At 37.5% G+C, this 22,693-nt stretch overlaps 4 protein-coding genes across 11 annotated transcripts in view; 2 read left to right on the top strand and 2 right to left on the bottom strand.

Moving 5' to 3' along the window:
- Window positions 1–609, bottom strand: part of LOC121854239 (golgin subfamily A member 1-like) — a 33,269-nt gene extending 32,660 nt beyond the window's left edge. For all 6 annotated transcript variants that reach the window (XM_042348756.1, XM_042348757.1, XM_042348758.1 and 3 more), the window contains exon 1: window positions 503–609. The gene's annotated coding sequence lies outside the window, so the exon portion shown is untranslated. The remainder of the gene's footprint in view (window positions 1–502) is intronic.
- Window positions 610–2,270: 1,661 nt separating this feature from the next.
- On the top strand, window positions 2,271–6,978 carry LOC121854336 (alpha-L-fucosidase-like). Its single transcript, XM_042348936.1, has 9 exons — window positions 2,271–2,376; window positions 3,090–3,245; window positions 3,425–3,673; window positions 4,322–4,485; window positions 4,890–5,091; window positions 5,234–5,374; window positions 5,638–5,800; window positions 6,121–6,265; window positions 6,707–6,978. The coding sequence occupies exons 1-9, from the start codon at window positions 2,343–2,345 to the stop codon at window positions 6,839–6,841; spliced, it is 1,389 nt and encodes a 462-aa protein (XP_042204870.1). The 5' UTR covers window positions 2,271–2,342; the 3' UTR covers window positions 6,842–6,978.
- A 1,401-nt stretch (window positions 6,979–8,379) lies between these two features.
- Window positions 8,380–16,491, top strand: LOC121854337 (alpha-L-fucosidase-like). Of its 2 annotated transcripts, none has more exons than XM_042348938.1 (9): window positions 8,380–8,494; window positions 10,968–11,123; window positions 11,484–11,732; window positions 12,010–12,173; window positions 12,758–12,959; window positions 14,486–14,626; window positions 14,733–14,895; window positions 15,098–15,245; window positions 15,706–16,491. In XM_042348938.1, the coding sequence occupies exons 1-9, from the start codon at window positions 8,422–8,424 to the stop codon at window positions 15,853–15,855; spliced, it is 1,446 nt and encodes a 481-aa protein (XP_042204872.1). In that variant the 5' UTR covers window positions 8,380–8,421; the 3' UTR covers window positions 15,856–16,491. The 2 variants fall into 2 exon arrangements, with proteins under 2 accessions (XP_042204872.1, XP_042204871.1); XM_042348937.1 differs by having other exon boundaries at window positions 8,446–8,506.
- A 206-nt stretch (window positions 16,492–16,697) lies between these two features.
- On the bottom strand, window positions 16,698–21,407 carry LOC121854338 (alpha-L-fucosidase-like). 2 transcript variants are annotated; one of them, XM_042348940.1, is made up of 5 exons: window positions 21,215–21,407; window positions 20,952–21,061; window positions 20,458–20,613; window positions 18,653–18,901; window positions 16,698–17,495 (listed from the first exon to the last, which is right to left on the bottom strand). In XM_042348940.1, the coding sequence occupies exons 2-5, from the start codon at window positions 20,992–20,994 to the stop codon at window positions 17,389–17,391; spliced, it is 555 nt and encodes a 184-aa protein (XP_042204874.1). In that variant the 5' UTR covers window positions 20,995–21,061; window positions 21,215–21,407; the 3' UTR covers window positions 16,698–17,388. The 2 variants fall into 2 exon arrangements, with proteins under 2 accessions (XP_042204874.1, XP_042204875.1); XM_042348941.1 differs by lacking the exon at window positions 21,215–21,407 and having other exon boundaries at window positions 20,952–21,072.
- Window positions 21,408–22,693: the final 1,286 nt, after the last annotated feature.

Genomic DNA, 22,693 nt, shown 5'->3' on the forward strand with positions numbered 1-22,693 from the left:
AATTCAATTGTCGCTATTATCCATTTCCACCATTTATATATAGGATTCAAAATGCTCAGAATAGCGAGATCTAAATGCATCAGTAGTTTATAACTTTCGGGGGCGCTATGTCCGAGAGTAAAATAATACCGTTACTAAAACTGCAAATCCTCATCACATTTGGGGTCACTCTTGAGGTAAGGATGTTGTCTTCTATACAATTTTTCTGAAGTTGCTGGTTAACCTGCACCCTCATTCTACAGTATTACCAAAATATCAACTGGGTAAAATATCAACTGTCCGCCAGTGTATTATGCCAAATAAATCCTAAAAAAAAAAAAAATACTAGTAAGTATATCAAAATTCAACCTACTATAATGAGTAATCGCTTGTCCTTCACTGTCACTATAAATTCCTCCATTCCTGAAGTAGGTTTACTGGTGTCTCACATAAAAGGTCTATCACACAATATCCTTACATAATAAACGTTTGTGCTTTTAAATACATAAAATCCTTCAATTACCAGTGCCAAGGTAAGAAGTGCTCTCCAGGACATCAGCTGCTGGGTGCCATAGCCAGTCTTCCGACGTCAACAAGTGTTCGGAACCTCTCATGTTGGGCAAATAAATACATTTTGTTATGAAAAATCAATATAAACCAATTATATGTCAATTCAAATAAATTTTTAAGAAAAGATATATTTTTTACTTTTATTGAAGAGAAAATAATCTTTTTCATTTGTCACCAAATTAATATTAAAAATGAAGGTAAAGTCTTAATCAGTTATTACATACGAACACTAGCAACTTGCTATTGGGTGTTGGTTCAAGTATCTAAATTAACTTACTTTTATCCTCTTCACCACTGATCGGCTCGTTAGCAATCGGTCACGTCTCTGTTACGCGCTGTTGGCAATTACTGGGCATGCAAAATTAAGGGATCAACAATTACTCTAATGTCAAAATTATATAAAACAGAAAACTCCAGTGATGCAAAGTTTGCCTGTCAAAATATCTTAAAAGTAAATAAAAATACAATATATACATCAGCTAACTACGAAATAAAATTATAGCATAATAAATGCCCCCCCAAAGTTAAGGGGGATGACAAGCTACTTCATTATCAAAAGTTCCTCAAAACACACACACAAAAATAATTACAATAAAATAAATTTTCCTGATCCATGTAAAATAAGAGCACTGAGATTTAGGAAATGGAGGCAAAACAAACATACGATATACAGGTTGATAAAAAAAAATGAAAATATTTTAGATGACATAACAAGAAAGTCCGGTAATTCACGTGATTGAGTTACCAGTTTCTTGCGGAAGGTCACGATAACACAACTCCGAGTCTTTTGTGTGATTCTTTTTTTCCAGGGTTCATGCAAGGATTCCACTTTATGTGTGTAGTTCACATCTTCAAGTACTTACACCTGAAGATGTGAATTACACGAAAGCGCTTGGGAACTTTGTGTTTTCTTTTTATCTATTTGATTAGCAGCACACACACACAAGCACGCACGCACGCACACACACACACACACACGGAATTACTACACCACGTGAGGTCCCTCCTAACACCATCTGTGAGGGAGTTACTACACTACGTGTTTGCGGTTCAACACCTACATTAATCTGCATGTTCACTGTATGTTCCCTTACCTTTCTCTAATGAAGGCTTTTGTTAAACCACCAATGTATGTAATAAGTTATTTATGTCCAATGTATATTTTCAGCCTTTGAGGCTGCAGAACTTTTTCAATAAACCGTTAATTATTATTATTATTATTACACACACACACACACACACACATATATATATATATATATATATATATATATATATATATATATATATATATATATATATATATATATATATATATAATATAACAATAAAAAATTAGAAAATATTTCCTTTAAAAAATCATGAAACGAATTTATTAATTTTCAAGGCTGAGTTTAAAGGGCACATAAGATTATTGTTGCATTATGTTTTGGAGAATAGGAGTGAAAGGGTAGATTTATTTGGCATTCTTAATATTATGGACAACCAATGTAAAAATAGTGTTAATAATTATACGGAACTCGTGTGAGAATGATATTATAGTAACTCTCAATGAAGTCATTTATTTTTATATCTTATGAGTTGTTTCCTTCTTGGGTATATGAGTGTCACAATCTTTCATGTAGTCACATGTGGCACCTTCTCACGTCAAGAGTTATCGATCCATGGTTCCTTTCGTGAATAACCTCTCTGGTGTTCTCGTTATCTTCTGCCTCCCCCCATAACCAACCCTCCCTAGTCCTCCATATTGGGTAGAGCTGGCCGAACAGAAAGCAGGGCCAGTGTTGCTCGATATGTACCGATTAACGCTTGTGTTATTCCTAGCTGGTAAGTGCCGTAATATAAGGTCGTATATCTAGCTTATCTGATAAAGAAGCTTTTATTTATAATCATGTAGTAATAGTGAATACAATGAATAATAATGATACCTTGCAGACGGTACGTATACTCATATTAAAATATATTCACTCATCATCTGTTGCCATGGTCGCCCTGATAAAGCTTGGTTATGTTCCTCATGCACGAGTCGTCACTTACACGCCAGTCTGTGAACGTTCATGTTTGGTGTTTGAACAAAAATGAACCTATAATTAAGCGCCAGCACTGACATTACGGTTAAGTGACACAAGTAACGGCGAAAGTGTGTGCAGTATATATAGTAAATATTATTTAAGTGCATTTCCGCGTATCATGATTATCACAATAGGTCAATGGAACAGGTAGAGTACTAGTATTGGGAGTGGATAACATGGAAATCTATTGATATCAAGCTGTTAAGATTATCAAGCATTATATTATATACAGTATGCAAATATTACAACGAAAATCTATATTAAAAATAGTGGTTTCTATAACAAACAACTCTCGTGAAATACAGTGGAATAAGTACAGTATTAGTACAGTATTGCTGTGTCTTTATGTAATGTCTTCGCCGTCATAAAGAGGTAAGCTCTGCTCATATTTGTGTACTAAAGTTCCTTCAGATATTCCTTGGGTTATTTATACTCTCCTGATCTTTTTTTTTTCTCTCTCCGGACCAGGAGTGGTCCTTGGGGAGTATGACCCCACCTGGGACTCCCTGGACACCCGGCCACTGCCCCCCTGGTACGATGGTGCCAAGGTCGGCATCATGATCTGCTGGGGCCTCTACTCAGTACCATCTTTCGGCAGCGAGTGGTTCTGGAATTATTGGCAAAGTTGGTTATCTTATTTGTATGAATTGTTTCACTGTGAAATCAATTAATTAGAAAAACATCATTAACTTCTTTTTATGATTCATAACTACAAGAGCAATTTATTACTTATTGTCTAAACTGTCATCTTTAAAATCACCATAATTGGTGGAAACTCAACCGCGTGTATGTAACTCACTCAGGTGGTCACAATCCTCCTTACGTAGACTTCATGAACAAGAACTACCGGCCCAACTTCACCTACCAGGACTTCGCTCCTCAGTTCACAGCGGAGTTCTACGACCCTTTGGAGTGGGCGAGTCTTTTCAACGCCTCTGGGGCTCGCTACACAGTTTTCGTCACTAAGCATCACGAAGGATACACTATGTGGCCCTCAAAATACTCCTGGAACTGGAACACCATGGATGTAGGGCCTAAGAGAGACCTCGTGGGTAAGTAATGTCGGTATTCGGATGTGTAATATAAAAACATAAGTACACAATAAATATTTTCCTTATGCAGGAAGATGCCCACCAGGGCATAGGTCCATGACCCACATCAGGGCCTGGGGACGAAAATAATAATAATAATAATAATAATAATAATAATAATAATAATAATAATAATAATAGTAATAATAATAATATTTAATAAAAATTAATAAAAACTTATAAAAAGTATGAAATTAAAATATAATATATATATATATATATATATATATATATATATATATATATATATATATATATATATATATATATATATATGTGTGTGTGTGTGTGTGTGTGTGTGTGTGTGTGTGTGTGTGTGTGTTTGTGTGTTTGTGTGTGTGTATTTATCCTTTATTTGTTCGATTTCTGTATCCTATAAATTTTTTTAATGCCCTTTTAATGAATACAACTACTTTTTTTCCATGTCGTACTGATATTTTCATAAAAAAAATGCTTTGAAGTCAATCAGAAACACAAGAACTTTTACCAGCATGATATATATTTCCCACTAACATTAAAGATGGCAAATAGCTCAAGTCCCTTCTAATTATATTGTTTAAATCAAGGTGCTCATGTGTGAGCTTAATTACCTTAAATACCTCCCAACAGGTGACTTGGCCAAGGCCATGAGATCCACCACCCCCAACGTTCACTTTGGGGTCTACCATTCTCTGTATGAGTGGTACAATCCCCTGTATTTACAAGACAAAAGTAACAAATTTATGACTAACGACTTCGTTACCAGAAAGACCATACCCGAACTGCACGAGCTGGTGAGTCTACTTGTCGTTACGTGTCAGTAATATTCAGCTCTTGTGAATGGTACTGTCTGAATTGTGAGGCTTGTCAAAATGTAAAGATACTGAAGCCGAAGCATGTGAAACATTAAAATGAGACTGTTAAGCTCCTTAACACCCCCGTAAGTCTTCTGGTTGAGATGTGTTAACATTGGGAGGGAGTCTCCTCCTGCTTGAGAGTTCTAGGAGCTACCCATGAAAAATTGTTCCTTGCTCAGAATGTACTCACTTCTTTGTTCTTTTTGAGGCACTTCACTTACTCCGATGGTGTCCCAATTCATTCCACCAAGTAGTTCTTGTTCGTATCGTTTCTCCTCACCTAAAGGGAAATTTTTAAGTAGAAAAGGTGAGTGTCTGGTGAACGTATTATCTATCTTTAGGTGAATAACTACCAGCCGGAAGTGATATGGTCAGACGGTGACTGGGAGGCGCCGGACTGGTACTGGAACTCCACTCTGTTCCTGGCGTGGCTCTTCAACGACTCCCCAGTCAAGGACACCGTCGTGGTCAACGGCAGGTGGGGCATCGGAATCCCCTGTCATCACGGCTCTTTTTACAACTGCAAAGATCGTTATAATCCAGGTGAATATGGAAACTGAAATTATGGGAACACCCCACAGTAACATGACGTAATGTAAGAAACCATCGTTGAGAGTAATGGATATACAGTGGTAATGGTAATAATGATAGGAATAACCTTACTTTTAACTGTATTGTCATACAGGTGTGTTACAGCCACACAAGTGGGAGAATGCTATGACGCTAGACAAACTCTCGTGGGGTTACCGCCGGCATGCTCCAGCCACCGACTACCTCACCATCCATGATCTTCTCACCCAGCTGGCGCAGACCATCAGTTGTGGAGGTAATCATCTTCGTGGCCAAAGAGGAGAAACAAGAGAACTGTATCGCTTGGTGTGTCAGTTAAGATAAGAACTTAGGAACTTGAGTTACTGAACAGTCACGTTGATCGGGGGTGATGAGTCAAGTGGATAGTGGTATAACTGTTTTTACTATAAAGGAATTAATTTCATACAAAGAACAAATACAACATAAATAGCTTAATTAATCACTAGAAAATGTTTTGCTTGTTGTCTTCGTTTATACTGATTTTTATCTATCCTGGAGGCAACTTGCTGGTGAACGTGGGGCCGACCCACGATGGTCGCATCCCACCCATCATGGAGGAGCGACTGCGGCAGCTGGGCTCCTGGCTCAACATCAACGGTGACGCCGTGTACGACTCAACACCCTGGACACACCAAAACGACAGTGTCACCCCTGGAGTGTGGTGAGTCATGGTGTGACACCACAACGACAGTGTCACTCCTGGAGTGTTACGAGTCATGGTATGTGACACACCACAACGACAGTGTTACTCCTGGAGTGTTACGAGTCATGGTATGTGGCACCACAACGACAGTGTCACTTCTGGAGTGTTACGAGTCATGGTATGTGACACACCAAAAGTCAATAATTGTCACTAAAGTTGGTCACAAGATAATTACTCTCACTTACTTTTAAGTTTGTTACCAAAGTTAATCGGGATCTTTTTATTTTCAATTTATTTATTAAAAAATAATTAATAAATAAGTGACTATGTACTTGCAGGTACACCAGTAGAGCGGGTGTGGTGTATGGCTTAGTGTTAACCTGGCCTAAAGAAAACATAGTGAGTCTGGGGTCGGTGGTCAGTACACCAGAGAGCAGGATCACCATGCTGGGCTACCACAGCGACTACAACAGTTACCTTGAGGTGCACTTCTGTTGTCTTCTGTAATCTTATCATAGTCCAGTTCCTACCCCACAGCTGCCACTAAAATAGGATTTTCTATTTAGGGTTTCAAGAATAAACTGTTAATGATATTTGAAATGAATAGATATACATGTCACTCGAAATAGGGATAACTTGAATTTTTTTTGGTATAAATTCATGGGAATTAATTCGTATGTCGTAATTTTTTTTTATTTAATTTAATATGTCATTTTCTATCACGTCGTAACCAAACGAAACTTAAATTAAAGCAATTTAGGCTAGGTTAAATTGGTTAGCTGACAGGTTGATTTGGTTAAGTTGTTTAAGTTAGAAATTAAGTTATATATTTTATAGTTTGTTTTATTACTGTCTTCATGATGACTTAATCCGCAGTGTCTTAAACCGGGTTTATATTTACTATATTTCTCATCTTCTCCATAGTTTACAACGTTAGAAAAAGGTACTGAGGTGAAGTTCCCGCCTATGTCGGAGGTGGGAAGCCAGTGGGTGTGGGTGCTGGCCATGACCCACGTCAACCCCTCTAGCCTCCCTGGCACACCTTCCCCGCAGGTGTAATATGGAAGCAACATTTGGAGATGCTCCTATAACTCGTAATATCAACACTATTAGAGATAAAAATTATTCATCTAGCGTGTAAATTTTTTGTAATATTTAAAATAAAGAAGCAATGCAAATGAAATCTCTTTATGTCAGTTCGTATTTTATTTTTCCACTTATTTTCCTTCTTATCTCCCTGAATTGACTATGTATTTCAGTGATTTATTACCCGCTCGCTGATCTAGAATTCTAGATGACAAGAGAAAATTTGGGGATTTTCCGAGCTCTTCAGTCATGCCTCAATAAAATGTGGTGATGCCTCAAAATATGTGGTGAAACAAAAAATAATATATCCGATAATTCTCCATTATGATCCCCAAAGGGTGGCAGCCTCATTCAAAGATATGAGGCTAGAGCAGCGACGTACCAAATAAAGAATACCTGTATATTTTGTTGTTCACTACAATACATATATATATATATATATATATATATATATATATATATATATATATATATATATATATATATATATATATATATCCTGTATATTTAGAGGCAACTGAATTTCCAGGGTGACCTTAAATAACATCAGGTCAGGTCAATAACATAGAATCCTCTGATCCACACACCACCTCTACCGCACACGAAAGAAGAGCTTATAAAAATGGGCGACGTAACAAGTCGGGTCAAGGCAGGTCAAAAACATGTAACCCACTAGCCATCTACCCTACATCCATCTCAAATGCTTCCAAAGCATTTTTAACCTTGGGCCACTGACAAATAAATTTATGTAACATATCAGTTTTTCACTGACCATCACTAAAGTTTATAGAATTAATTTTCGAATCAAACTTGCTTCAACCAGAAGTTTTTCTGTTACACATGTTGATTTAAACAGTTCTATACTGTTTTCCCAATCTATGGTATGATTACTGTTCCTTATATGAACGAAAAGTGCACTGCTTTCAGATGCTGTTCTATTATTATACTTGTGTTGTTTTATTTTAAGTTGTAATACTTTCCCAGCCTGACCTGCATAATTTCCATTATAATTGCTACAATGCTACATGGACTACAGTAAACACTTCCAATTACATTCAAGGTTGGTCTGTTCTTAAAAACAACATTAATGTTTAGTACTTTGAGGGATTCAACTAAAGGTAGTCAATTTTATATATATATATATATATATATATATATATATATATATATATATATATATATATATATATATATATATTATTCTTAGCGATATAGTATTAAACGTTAATAACATAACGTTCCTAAATTATATATTATGGTAAAGCCAAGGTTCACATTTTTCTTGTCATTCTGGTTAACCACTTGTGTAAGGGTTCCCCTCTGAGCAGAATAAAAACGTCTGGCGTTAGCCAAATTTAAATGGTGTCCCCATAATCACGGAGTTAGCGGAGATAGTGTACTAATAGAACGTGTACAGAGTACATTATTTCAGTCTGGTAAATTAGGTACCCATGTTATGAATAAATTCATGTAATTTCTTTAAAAATCTGGTTTAGAGAGAAAGCAGAACTTCATTCTTTCTCACTTCACACAGAGGGAGGAATCCCGACAGGATGTGTGTGTGCTGGCTCCGCCCCTCAGTACAGGCAGGCATGTGTCGCCTCACACACCTACTCTTCCTCTTGGGTCAGTACCATGGTTTGTTGAATATATATTTACCATTTTAATAGTTACACAGCGTGCTGAGTTAAAGTATAAAGTTTCTAGTATATTCTCCGTATGGCACCAGTCATCTACCGTGGATGAAAAACCGAACTAACATTATATTTATGACCGAAAGCAGTGACTTATTTGTACCGGTATACATGTGGTGGTCTTCACCATAAGGGCAATTACAATGACATTTGATCACACCATTCATGATTCCCACCTTTGCTAAGTTCATTCTGTATTGATGTTACGTATGCAGAAAGACATCAGTATAATGTTATGTGACTTTATATAAGAGTTCCTGGCAGTTGACCTTGACTTTTTTTTTTAACAGATGGACGCGCGTAGATTAAATGTGAGAATGCTTGTTCACTATAAAAATGTGATAATAAGTGGAAAATTAGTCAGCTATTGCAAGTTTATTCTTCACTCTAAACAACAAAGAGGAAGTTTGAGCTTCGGTATCAAGCAAAAAATGGGTATTATTTCCCTTGTTGCCACTAAACGAATTTCGGTAATTTTATAGTTGCAATCAGTAATTTTGATAATTTTAAGACACTTTTATTCAATGGCATTTCTGGCGATAATTACGTGTAAACGAGACATTTAACATTTTATTATGCATGTTCGTACGTGGTTGTACACACACGTGACCCTACCAAACAATACAGGTTTCCCGGAGTCTGGTTTCCTCTTGTACGAGTATGGGGTACAGACTGTACCCAGTGTTAGTACAGTACTGTACCGTACAGTACTGTACCGTACAGTACTGTACTAACACTGTGTAGGCCCACCGCTAGTAGAATATATATATATATATATATATATATATATATATATATATATATATATATATATATATATATATATATATATATATATATATATATATATATGATTAATTATATTATAATGCATTACTGTGCTTCAATAACTTTGGTCTTTAAGTGCGTATTTTAGGTAAGTAAATGCACTAGTAATCAACAATTAAAAACAACCAGATTTCTATTTCTATTGATTTAAGCAGCTGCAAATGTGTTGGGGGAGGTTATGGTACCTTCCACACCTCACTCCCCTCTCTCCCCTCCAGGGTTACTTACTCCCTTATCTCTAAAATCCCAGACCTTCTATTGTGTATTACGTATAATATAGACATTGTGTGTAGCGTAGTCTGTGTATTCTTTAGTGTAAACGAGTGTGGGGTAAGCTACGGAGTGGTTACAGCCCAGAGGACAGGGACACTGGTAGTACTGTACAGTGGCGTACATACAGTCAGCAAGGGCGGATCCAGGGGGTTTCTGGGGGTCCGGACCCCATTTGCATCAGAAAACTGCAATACTTTTTCTTTAATGCTGTATTGTACTCAGGCATTTTTGTATAGTAAAAAGTAATTACTATTGACTTCAGAATATTGTACAGGTTGACAACCCCTTACCCCTAATATCAAATTGCGCATGGCTTCAAAATGGCCTCAAAATGTCCATAATATGGTCAGATTTCCCCCAAAAAATCTAGAGGGGGGGGGGGGCTTATAGCTTCCCTCCAAAACCCCCAGCTGGGTGGCCTCGCTGTGCTTGCCATGTTTACCCACGCACAACTTCTTGGAACCCCCTCCCCTTTTTTATATTACTGGATCCGCCCCTGTTAACAGTATATACTGTATATATTAACACTATAATTTTATTTTAATCGAATTTTCAGCCCACTGTTTTACTTAACGCTGAATATAAGATCAAATTAATTACATAAATAAAATTAATTTAATTATGTAATTCAGCGATATCAGGAAAGCTATTTAAAGAGATGACAGTAGACATTTATTTTTCACTAGTCATGTTTATATATCATAATAACAGTCATGTTTAAGTCTTATGGCGATAAAATCCACATCTACAGAACCGTTATGAATTAAAATTACAGTTGAGAGGAACTGGTCATCCAAAGTGTAAGTAGCGAGTGGTGTATCAGTGTGAACTGACTGCACCGTGATACAACGAGGGTGAGGGTGTGGGAGCCGGGGTCCTGTTTATCTGTCAAGTACACACCCACCCGTACCACCCATGACACAACACAACCTCCTGGCACTGTCAACGCCACCACTATCGCAGACTCGCGCTAACATGTATGAACAAATTATTAAATTCACCATTTGTTTGTAAGTAAGTTTAGATTCGCATTATGCAGCACAGTGACTCATCACCACACGTCGAGATACCAGTATGCTTACATAAATTTCACCACTGAAACAACCAGACATATTTCTTCATTCTTTGTTTATCCATCCTTGTTTATATACTTCCTTGCATCTCCTATTCACTTCCCTCTTATACATTCATTTCATTCTCAGTACATCATTTTTATCCAATGATAATATATTTTCCTTTACTTTGTTAATGTCCACTCTTATTACAGTTCAGAGTCTCTTATTCACAAACTTCTGTTCCTTCAGGAGTGGCCCTGGCAAAGTATGACCCAACCTGGAATTCCCTAGACACTCGCCCACTGCCACCCTGGTACGATGGTGCCAAGATCGGCATCTTCCTCCACTGGGGTGTCTTCTCTGTCCCCTCCTTTGGCTCTGAGTGGTTCTGGCAAAACTGGCAAGGTAACACTCAGGAAAACACTAGATTTCATATACTACCTCATTTGGGTTATTAATTATAGCCAAGGTTAATTTTTGTATCTTAACAAATGAAAAAATAGATTGGAATTAAATCTAAAATAACTTCCTCAGCTGTGTTGATATATTTGGGGAAATTCTCAAATCTAATAATGCTTCATTCACATAAATATGAATATTTAGTATTGCGAATAGGAATAAAATATTATTCCATAGATTTAATTAGAACTCACTTTATTCAACAATTTTCAGATTGATCCAGAAAAGTTCAAGTTTGTCAGACAGTAGCAATAAGAACGGATACTATTGTTGTGTGGATACTATGTCAAGTTTATACTTTGTTAGGTAGTCATGGTAAACAGTACGTGGAGTTCATGAAGGAAAACTACCGGCCCGGCTTCACCTACCAGGACTTCGCTCCTCAGTTCACGGCGGAGTTCTACGACCCCGAGGAATGGGCGAGTATTTTCAACGCCTCTGGGGCTCGCTACGTGGTCCTCACCAGCAAGCACCACGAAGGTTTCACCAACTGGCCCTCAAAATACTCCTGGAACTGGAACTCCATGGACGTCGGGCCAAAGAGAGATTTACTCGGTCAGTTGTTTATTGTCTTTTTTAATTTATAACAATGTTTACAAAGCATTTATAAATTATAACAGTTATCCGTATTCACTGAGGTATATATTGTAAGTAAAACGTGAAGAAATATAATTTCATCAGTTTCATGACAAGAATGATGTGTTATAAAATCTACCATTATATGAAATCCTTTTAAGCATTTTTCAAAAGACCATCAGGTTAGTAAGTTTGTGCTGAGGTAACGTATTTTTTTTTTTTTGCTACTAATACCCACTGAACTTCTTTCCTGCAGGTGATTTGGCTAAGGCCATCAGGTCTAAGACTCCAAAAATCCACTTCGGATTGTATCACTCCCTTTACGAGTGGTTTCATCCTCTCTACCTGCAGGACAAGACCAACGAGTTTCAGACCAGTAACTTCGTGAAGACAAAGACCATGCCCGAATTGTATGAACTGGTTAGTTAGATCATCAGCTGATTGTTTTATTTACATTGAAAGACTCTGTGAGCGTGTCCAACAAAGGCCAGGAGGAAAAAGTGACCAAAACAGCAATGATAGGAAAGAGCAATGAAGATGTAGTCCCCTTCACTACTGTGTTTACAGGGGCTCGTTAGGTTTTGTGCTGTGTGGCAGCCCTGTATTTGTTTACATTCGACAGAAGGAAACTCGCAATAGTAAACACACTATGGAATCAAAATAAGACAATATTAAAACAAATATCTCAATGTAATGATTTGTGGAATGTTTATATGATGAGCCCCTGTAAATGCACCAAGTTGTCATACAGGTTTCCATTTGGTTAAGCATGTTTATAAACTATGCAGTTATGCACTGCAGCATGAATATAGACGATACGGTGCACGTAGGCCGTAAGAATATTTTGCCTGTGTGCCGAGACAGTGCAGGTAAAACATAATGGTAAACAGTTAAGCAACTTATCTATAATAGCCGACAAAGCTGTCAGGTGCTTATTTCCATATTTTTCATAATTATGTGGGGCAAGTGTAAGGGAAAATTTTTCAGTTTGATGTTGGCTTCAGGTGAACGACTACCAGCCGGAAGTGGTGTGGTCAGACGGTGACTGGGAGACGGAGGACTGGTACTGGAATTCCACTGTTTTCCTGGCGTGGCTCTTCAACGACTCCCCAGTCAAGGATACCGTTGTGGTCAACGACAGATGGGGCAGGGGTATCCCTTGTCACCACGGCTCCTATTACACTTGTACTGATCGCTACAATCCAGGTACGTGAGATGAATGTACTGTTTCCTCGACTGTGCCACCTCTCCGGCCTCCAAGAGAGTGGTGTTATTTTATCCTTCTCGCCAGAACTCTTAAGTTTGGATTGTTTAGGTCTAGTGTATGACCTATTCTAGAATACATTGGAAGAACCTAGATGCTGAAGTATAGTAATACACAAGTGATCGTGGGCCCTTCGTGCCTGGTGAAAGTTTGAACGCTGGTGCTTGGCTAGCGTACAGCGAATGAGGGTGCGCCAAGTACATAGACTTGCATGATTAATTAGGGTGCGCCAAGTCCGTAGACTTGCATCGTTTTCCATCGTAAATAAAATGGTTAATTAATGCCTTCCTAAAGAAACCATCGACATGGGGCCAGGTTTGTTCCACTCTACGAAGTTTTTGCGATTTTTCCACTAAGTTTGATGAAAAACGATTGTGCCGTTTCGGCTGCCCAGAACAGACACACAAACAAACAGACAGACACACGGCTATCCCTATAGTATATTAGATTATGACAACAACATACCTGTAGATGCTTGGTGGCGTTCCCTGACTAACGGTGACGGCACACTGGGCGCTTTCCTCCAAACCTGTTGCCCGTTTTGCTGGCTGTTAGCCTAAACGCTCAGCAAGCAGCAGGATTTCTGCTGTTGCTAGAAATGGACAACGGTTTCCCTGGGATCTATGCTGGCCGGATTGGTGCTCAAGTGAGCATATAATTTTAAGTAAAAATAGAAATAAATCATGAAAAATAATAATTTAAAATATAACACGTAAATGGTGACATATTTTTATTTATTCATCACTTTAAAACTTCTTTAGTACTATTAAATCATTATTCAGGATCTTTGATCAGCCAGCCGCCGTCACTTTTAAAGAAACTTCACGACGAGTCCATTTTCTTTTCTATAGCTTTTGCAGACGCCTCACTTGCTTCAGCAATTGAAGAACTATAGCACAACCCTTCAAGGCCTCAACTGTACTAACGGGATCCTTGGTGAACCCAGTCTAGACGCTTTATTGTTGTTAGTTGTGTTGGGCAGAAGCGCCAACAAAACATCTCAGTGTGACGCAAAACGCCTCTTCGTTTGCCAAACATGTTCGGAGGAAAGTGCCCAGTGTGCCGCCGCCTTTACAAATACTGTTGCCGTGTTTTTAAGGGTCTCGGGTAGGTTGACTCTCCCTCTCTATACATTTCACCCTTTCCTTCTCATTTTGTATAATCATTTGGGTAAAATTTCATCCTTTTTACTTATTATGCTCTATTTCCTTGTGGGTTTCACCTCGTCGTCGAAATTTATTTAAATATTAGCCTCTATTCATTCTGATTCATTTTGGACCACCGATGTATTTACCGGAAACTTAGGCGAGTGCTTCACCATAGGTTACTAGTAAGTGGAACTCCGTGGCTGGATATTCTTCAGTCAATTTCTTTAACTGACGGGAAAAAGATATAGTAAATAAAATTATGTTAATGATAGGTGTTCTATAAACGCTAATAAGAAAAATTCGACTTTCCATGTGGGTAGGGGTGCTACAGCCACACAAGTGGGAGAACTGCATGACGTTGGACCGACACTCGTGGGGTTACCGCCGCAACTCACGAGTAGCTGACTACCTCACCCCTCTCGATCTCATCACAGAGATGGCCATGACTATCAGCTGTGGCGGTAAGCACAACAAAATCGCGTCACTTTTAGAAAATATAGAGTATGTTTATAATATTATTATGAATGAGAAGTCGATAAGATCTATGAAATGTTGATTCCCTTACAGGCAATATATTGATCAACGCTGGCCCAACCCACGACGGTCGCATCCCACCCATCATGGAGGAACGACTGCGGCAGCTGGGCTCCTGGCTCAACATCAATGGTGACGCCGTGTATGACTCAAGACCCTGGATACACCAGAACGACAGTGTCACACCTGGAGTGTGGTGAGTCATGGATTGTGACACACCACAATGACAGTGTCACTTGTTGGCAACTTTATCCAGAACTCAATTTTTTAGAGTAAAGACCCTTATGGTATGTGACATAATTTTGTAAATGCAATTAATTTCCTGGGATATTTGAGAGACCCACGACGAGATTTGAAACTAAGTCACGAGTTACACTTGTATTCTACTACCCCAACAGGTTCACTAGCAAAGGCGATGAGGTTTTCGCCATCGTTTTATCGTGGCCTAAGAACGACGTACTCAACTTGGGGTCGGTCGTCTCCACACCTACGACACACCTGTCCATCTTGGGTTACCACGAAAATAACATCAGACGAAATCTTCATGTGAGATGATTATGTGATTTATGAAATAGTTATCCAGACTCTTGTTATGCTACATACAGTGGATGTCTGAGTCCAAGACATGTTGATAATTGTCTTTAAGTAGAATTACGGGTAACTCCACTGTAGCTCTTACTGATGTAGCAAAGTAATTTTTCCGCATATTTTACAACCAAACAATATTTTTTCTTTATACATTATTCTCGAGCTTAGATCACAGTGTTGTTTACCCTGACGTAACCAGAGTTTTCAGTCTATTCGTACTGCTTACAACCCTCTTAATGTATGTAATGAACAGCAGTGCACAATAGACGATGCATCTTGTTAAAAAATTAATGTTTAGTTAAAATAATATTGAAATTTAAATAACTAAATCAAGCTATTGAATTTTTTAACCTTTTATGCTTCCAGAATATTTATAGAAATCGTCGTGGTTTATGGTCCTTTTTGTTTTCTATTTCAGTTTAAGTCAGCGATTAAGAGGATGCAGGTGGTGTTCCCGCCTATGTCAGACATAAACAGCCAGTGGGCGTGGGTGGTGGTCATGTCAGGAGTCAAGCCAGCTTCGAGGCCCTCACTGCCACCTAAAATCATGTCCTTCAACACACCGTAGCCGGCGTCATGATACCTCAGTCCCGGGTCATGCATGAATAACTTACTTGGCCATGTTACAAGTTATTGAACTGTTTGTCCCTTTTCATGTCTATAGTCATGCTGCATAACATATCCCGATCTTATAACGTATCGGTTCATATCCCAGGTAATGGCAGACTTGGTCTTGTTCCTGGTAAGTTTGGTCACCACGTCACAGCTGTTGTAGCTGCACACAAAGATCCTAACTTCGACATTAAAGTCATGTTGATACAAATTATACCTGTAACGCCAGTTCTTCAATTATAACAAGTGTTTCTGTTGCTTGTTAAGGTACAGGAGGGTGACGTGGTTTAGATTAATATTCATTCTTGTAGGCAGTGACTAAGCGTTCTTTTGACAACTGGTATATCAATTGACTCACTACATCATATCCTGTATATTGGACTATGTTTAAACTGCTTGTTGATGATACATTTACAATGTGTTTAAGAGATAATTCGACCGAGTATATGTGATCATTTATATGAATGTGAATTATCAATGAAATATGGTGTGAGTAATATTGAATTAGTAATTTACAATTGTCATTTGAATGAGTTTCAAGGTGTTGAAGTTTATCTGCAGATGAATATTAGCAATAAAGAGTTTAAGGAAACTCATTTTGTGATCATTATCCTGTTTGAAGATCTATACAGTATATAATTTTATTGATCAGTTTATCTCAAGATTAGGTTCGTTCTGCCGACATTTTATACATGAGAAGTTTTAAAATATAAGAAAATGTAGTCCGCATCTAACAACATTATTTACCTCTTCTGGAAGAACAAGCCGAGCCAGTAAAATTCAGTTCATTCACACTTATTAGGTTAAGAATTTTATTTATATTATATTTGGAAAACCTTTGTGGAAGACACTACAAGTATTAGTTTGCAGAATCTTACTTTTTGGGGCCAAATCATATAACAACATCATGTACATTGTACAGTACAGGATTTTCATAAGTGCTTTGACGTTTCTGTCACAGCGAACATGATGAAGAATAGTTATCTGCAGACAATGGTAGGATCCATAATGAAATTTTAGGTGCGTGTAACTTCTTCAAGGGATTCTGTAAACGCAAACATTAAGGGTCTTGTGCACACCCTGTGAAAAGTGAAAGTGGGTCCCATAGGCATGACTGCTCGTAAGGAGCAGAGTGGATATAGCACACTATATACTACTGTAAGCCTTCAGTACACAAGGAGGCAGCGTGGCCGATATTCACTTCCCCAAGTTGTAAACTTAGGTACCCATTTACAGCACATCCTCCAACAATGATTAAAAAAAAGCGAGCTATTCCAACACAAGGAGGACTGATGTTAATTTCATGCATTAAAAGACCAGAGTAAAAAGATTCTCGACTGAACATATCAATAAAATCCAGCTTTGTCTTACTCTACCAGAAAGAACCAATCCTATATTATCAGAGCGTTTCGACACCCTTCTAGGATAAGTTGAATCCCCTACAATAACGAGTCGAGCCCAGTTCTAGGCACTGTCGACTCTCGACTGCTCAGCCGGGTCGACGCTTGACATAGCAAGGACCCACACCCACTGACTGGACACCTCGGACATGGGCGGGAAGGTGACGGCCATCCCGGACGTCTTCGATGGGCGGAACTGCGGAAAAGACGATTGTCGTAAATTTGTTCGTTTCATGTGATTAATACTGGAACAACAGCACAGAAACAGACACAACCACAGGTATATATACCCTCTATACAGGACCTGGTACAACACACACAGCAGTGACCTACTTTAAACGAAAAAATAAAAATTGCCTAAATATTTTTTTTTTAGTTTGAAAAATAAAGAAAGCAAAAAGGAAATATTTCTCATTGTCTTTAGTAAATGTGAAATGTAATACTTGGGACGAATACTTAATGGCATGCAACAATGTTTCTAATTTCACGAAGACGAATTAGTTGTAAGAATAGTACTGTACTTTTAGTCATGATAATTAGCTTATGTTAATAATAATAAAAATTAAAATATTTCTTATATTCTATCACTGTATTGTCACTGGTAAAGTGATTTTGACAGAACTTACTTTGTTTACTAAAAATTCCTTGAAATGTAGAATAACCATCAAACATCTGAACCATCAGCTAATACCTATGCTCAAATATATATATATATATATATATATATATATATATATATATATATATATATATATATATATATATATATATATATATATATATATAAAGTTTAAAATGTCAAATTTGATGTATCTTTTTAAGCTCTCGTTGAGTTGATTTAGTTTGTAAGCGACGCCCGCCAAGCGTCTTCTCTACCCAAGGCATAACCTTATAGGTATGTGACAGCTCTTTATTTTGGCTCTGAAATTCTCTTACCCATTGTCATTCAATAAACATGTTCTAAACATAATAAAACGTGTAAGGAATCAGATGTGAACTATAAAGTTACCATGTGTGTGATGTTCACAGATAGAGAGTGAGAGAAAAATACGCTGTATGGTGTTATGCCAGACGCACGACATGTATTATGCTGTGATGTGAACTAACACATAATGGGTGTAGGAATTAGTATAAATGACTGAGTTTATGTTAAAAGTGAAATTATTTAATTTTAAAATTTAGTGAGTTCCCCATAAAAGTATTGTACGTCAATCTCGATATTGTTTAGCGTCTCATTATCCCGGTATGAACAGTACAATTAACAAGCCGTCCACATGATGGACGTAATGGTCGCAGCAATCCTCAGATGTTGACCTTTATAAATTTTATAAAAAAAAACTCGAATTTGCTTACCCACGAGGTCTTTCTTTGGCCCGACGTCCATGGAGTTCCAGTTCCAGGAGTATTTTGAGGGCCAGTTGGTGAAACCTTCGTGGTGCTTGCTGGTGAGGACCACGTAGCGAGCCCCAGAGGCGTTGAAAATACTCGCCCATTCCTCGGGGTCGTAGAACTCCGCCGTGAACTGAGGAGCGAAGTCCTGGTAGGTGAAGCCGGGCCGGTAGTTCTTGTCCATGAACGCAACGTGACTAGATGAATGAGCGCCTTAACAAAAAAAGAGATAACTTTAGTAGGTGATCCCATATGGATAAATGATTAAACAGAACTGATCATTTACCTGAAAAAGACAACATAAAATATAAATTTTAAAAGTGCTGGGTCCAATTTCCCATCCTCATTCACTCTATTTCTCCTGCAAATACTGTACAATCCATGATTGTCCTAATTATTTCATTAGTGCTTTACAACTACCTTTGTGTTATCTTTATGGTAAAGACTTCACATGTAACGTAAGTGGAACATGCACGGAATTAGAAAGCAAAATAAAGCATGTTGTAAACTGATGTAATTTAATAAAAAAAATTAATGTTTATTATTAAAATTTATAAAAGGTAAAACATTGGTTGCAGTAACTACTATTGTCACAGTTCGCCGACACTAACTTAAATGTTTCAGAGTACAGTACTGATTTTTTTTTCAACACGCATTATTATTATTATTATTATTATTATTATTATTATTATTATTATTATTATTATTATTATTACTATTATTATTATTATTATTATTATTATTATTATTATTATTATTATTATTATTATTATTATTATCATTATTATTATTATTATTATTATTACTAATTTGATTTTTTTCATTAGAAATTCGTTGTGCATGCCTAGGGTTGTAATTATTTAGTCACAGAGTAGTAGGTTGGTCGGAAATTCTGAGAAATGGATTAATAATGAAAGTAAGCCCCTTCCCCCCTTTTTTTAGAAAGATGGCACATAGCTATTTAGCCTAACATGGGCCTTCTGAATCTGAAAACTAATGTTGCCAATCAAACCTAAGAGAAGAAGCACCATCAGATGTAACAGTTCTCAGGTGATAGCACTCACCAACTACAAATATTATTCGTAGATAACCAGCGTGAGAAATTCCTCAGCTGTTACCTTGTTACAGTTTCCATCTAAGAATTATGATTACTCCTGTTTGCCCCCCCCCCCCAAAAAAAAAAAAAATTTTTTTACTGGTAACCATTGTTAGGCCACTTTAAACTAACATCCGCAACAGAAAATTGCAGTTGCAACTGTATAAACTGCAATCGTCAATACGTTTGCATGTTTTAAGAACATGCTGCTCCAAGTTCTTGAAGTTTTACAACATTGCATAATTATTACTATGGGATAATTTTATACAGCTTCAGCTTCGGTGGATGCATGATGCTCCTTTTCATCTCAATACTGTATATGAGGAAATATATACAGGTATAAACTTAAATGTTACGGCTAGACGACAATAAATCGTTATACTATATATTCAGCACTGTTTAACTCAGGGGAGCCCAGTCTTACAGACGCCATAAATTTATGGAAATGGAAATGTGTAGTTATGAACGAAATCAAGATCTTGATTGAGAAAGGAAGTACCGTATGTCAGAAGGGAGTTTAGAGGATAACCTGCCACATTTCTTTCGGTAAATATGTATATTTAGGTGCAGTAAAATACTTGAAATTTCGAAAGTAAAACTGCAAATTTGATTTTACTGATACTATTCTGTGTATGTAGCTACTGTAGTGTTTTTTAGAATTCATTAGTATTACCTTGCCAGTACATCCAGAACCACTCAGAGCCAAAGGAGGGGACAGAGAAGACGCCCCAGTGGAGGAAGATGCCGATCTTGGCACCATCGTACCAGGAGGGCAGAGGCCGGGTGTCCAGAGAGTCCCAGGTGGGATCGTACCTCGCCCACGACACAGCTTACGGACATCATGAATGGTAAGTCGTAAACATTATATTTTGTTGTATCCATCATTTATTTTACTAAACACTTAATGTGACTAACAAAGAAAAAATTTGTTAAATCAGTAAAGTACGTTACCCAATCTCTTAATATATAACAATTATGACAATACTTCTCCATCCTTATCACTACACTGTTGGAGGAGACGTCCAACAGTCCTAAAGGGAGAAATGTAATGAAATGGTACGGAGGTTTATTTCTTGTTTTACAGTAAACATATATATGTAACTTCACCAAGGTGGAGACCTGTTTGGCATCCTAGTACATGTGTGTTAGATTATGTGTTGTACCTACCGAGAAGGCCGAGGAGAGCCAGCAGACGGATGAGGTGCGACATACTGTAAGGTGAGGGTGAGGCAGGCACTGCTGGCGTCTGCGGCTGTTGCTACAAGCTCTTACAGTATCTGTCACAACCAAATAGGCTGATTAACGGAGATAAGGGTAGCCTGTGTGGGAGATAATACTAAGGCGATATTGCAATATAAAATGGTATTGAGCTGGCAGTACAGAGGCCCGTGGTTGATATTACCAGTGGGAAGACAGTGTTAAACTGGTACCTATCTTGTGAAGGCGAAGTCTTTCTCCTTTTTTTCTATTCTCTGTGTTACGTCACTCTGTTTCCAACTGTTAATCCATAGTTCTATTCTTGAAGGTTGAGTTGTCAGTGGACCAAGTCCTCTTAATGAACATTAACCCAAGTCCTAAAGGTGAAGGAAGTGTCGCGGTTCAGGGTGTAAGGCAACGAGCCTCCCGTGGCTACCATGTCAGGTACGAGACTATAGGAAAAAAGTATATAAATATAAAATTAAATAATAATAATAAAAAAGGTTACACTAAGAATGGTATTAACGAGGTTCGAATCCTGTCTGTTAATGAACAAAGACGATAGGTAATTGGTTATTTGGCTGCATTAAAAAAATAGTAAGATTCCCTCATGTTGGGATAACTAAACGCAAGCAACAAGTTGTATACATTGATGGGGATGGATTAAAGTAGCTGTATTTGCAGACGCAAGTGTGTGTGTCGCTTACTGTACATCTTCAGATAAACCGACATGCTGTTAGATACTGTATGTGTTCTATCACCCTGACATGAGACCGAGCCCCCCCCACACACACACATAAAATAAATAAATAAAAGGTTATCAGACGTATCCCTCGTAATCTAATCTGAGTGTATGAATGCAATACCTCGAGGTTTTGGGTGTTATAGCGAGACTAAATAAACAGATAGACAAACTAAACAGTTCTGTACACATAATAAATACACTAGGAATTTTCACTAATATTAATAATTACAGAAATAAAAATAATAATAATAATAATAATAATAATAATAATAATAATAATAATAATAATAATAATAATAATAATAATAAGAAGAAGAAGAAGAAGAAGAAGAAGAATACTAATGTGTCATGTATCTTTCAATTTATGTACAGATACGTACTGTTTTATCATCTGCAAAGTGTTGTCGAAGGTGAGTCACTGTCCACAGTGTGTAGGCATTAATATATAAAATTTTATCCAGTTTCTTTGATCACATTAAGGCGATCATTGTTTCTTAAAGCACAAAGGAATACACTAAACAAGAGAGGCTTAACTAAATGAGGCAAAACGACGTTGAAGACTTGCATGAGGACGCCAAGAAACAAACTGAAACTGAGAATTGGGTTGACCATTTATTTCAAGCGTCAAGATTTTAACCCAATGGCGCTCACTTGCGGGAAACACATACAGTGGAGGGAGGGAGGAGAGGGAAGTCACTGGTGTTGTTTACGGATGCTGTGGGGATGTTTGTCATGTAGTTTGGTCTTTTATCTCAAAAAAATTATTATATTTTTCATATACCGTCAAGTCTCTTCAATGAGAATTTTTACATATAAGACGCTCCGGGTTAATTTACAACTGGAAAGAAAAATAATAATAATGATAATAATAAAAACATCCCAGGCCACTTTGTCGCTTGTCCTGTTCTCGCTCGGAACGCCTTATATATAATTAGTAACCCTGACTCTTCTATGTTAGAAAAACAAT

The sequence above is a fragment of the Homarus americanus genome, unplaced genomic scaffold (assembly GCF_018991925.1).
Source record: "Homarus americanus isolate GMGI-L3 unplaced genomic scaffold, GMGI_Hamer_2.0 scaffold54443, whole genome shotgun sequence".
Lineage (NCBI taxonomy): Eukaryota > Metazoa > Arthropoda > Malacostraca > Decapoda > Nephropidae > Homarus > Homarus americanus.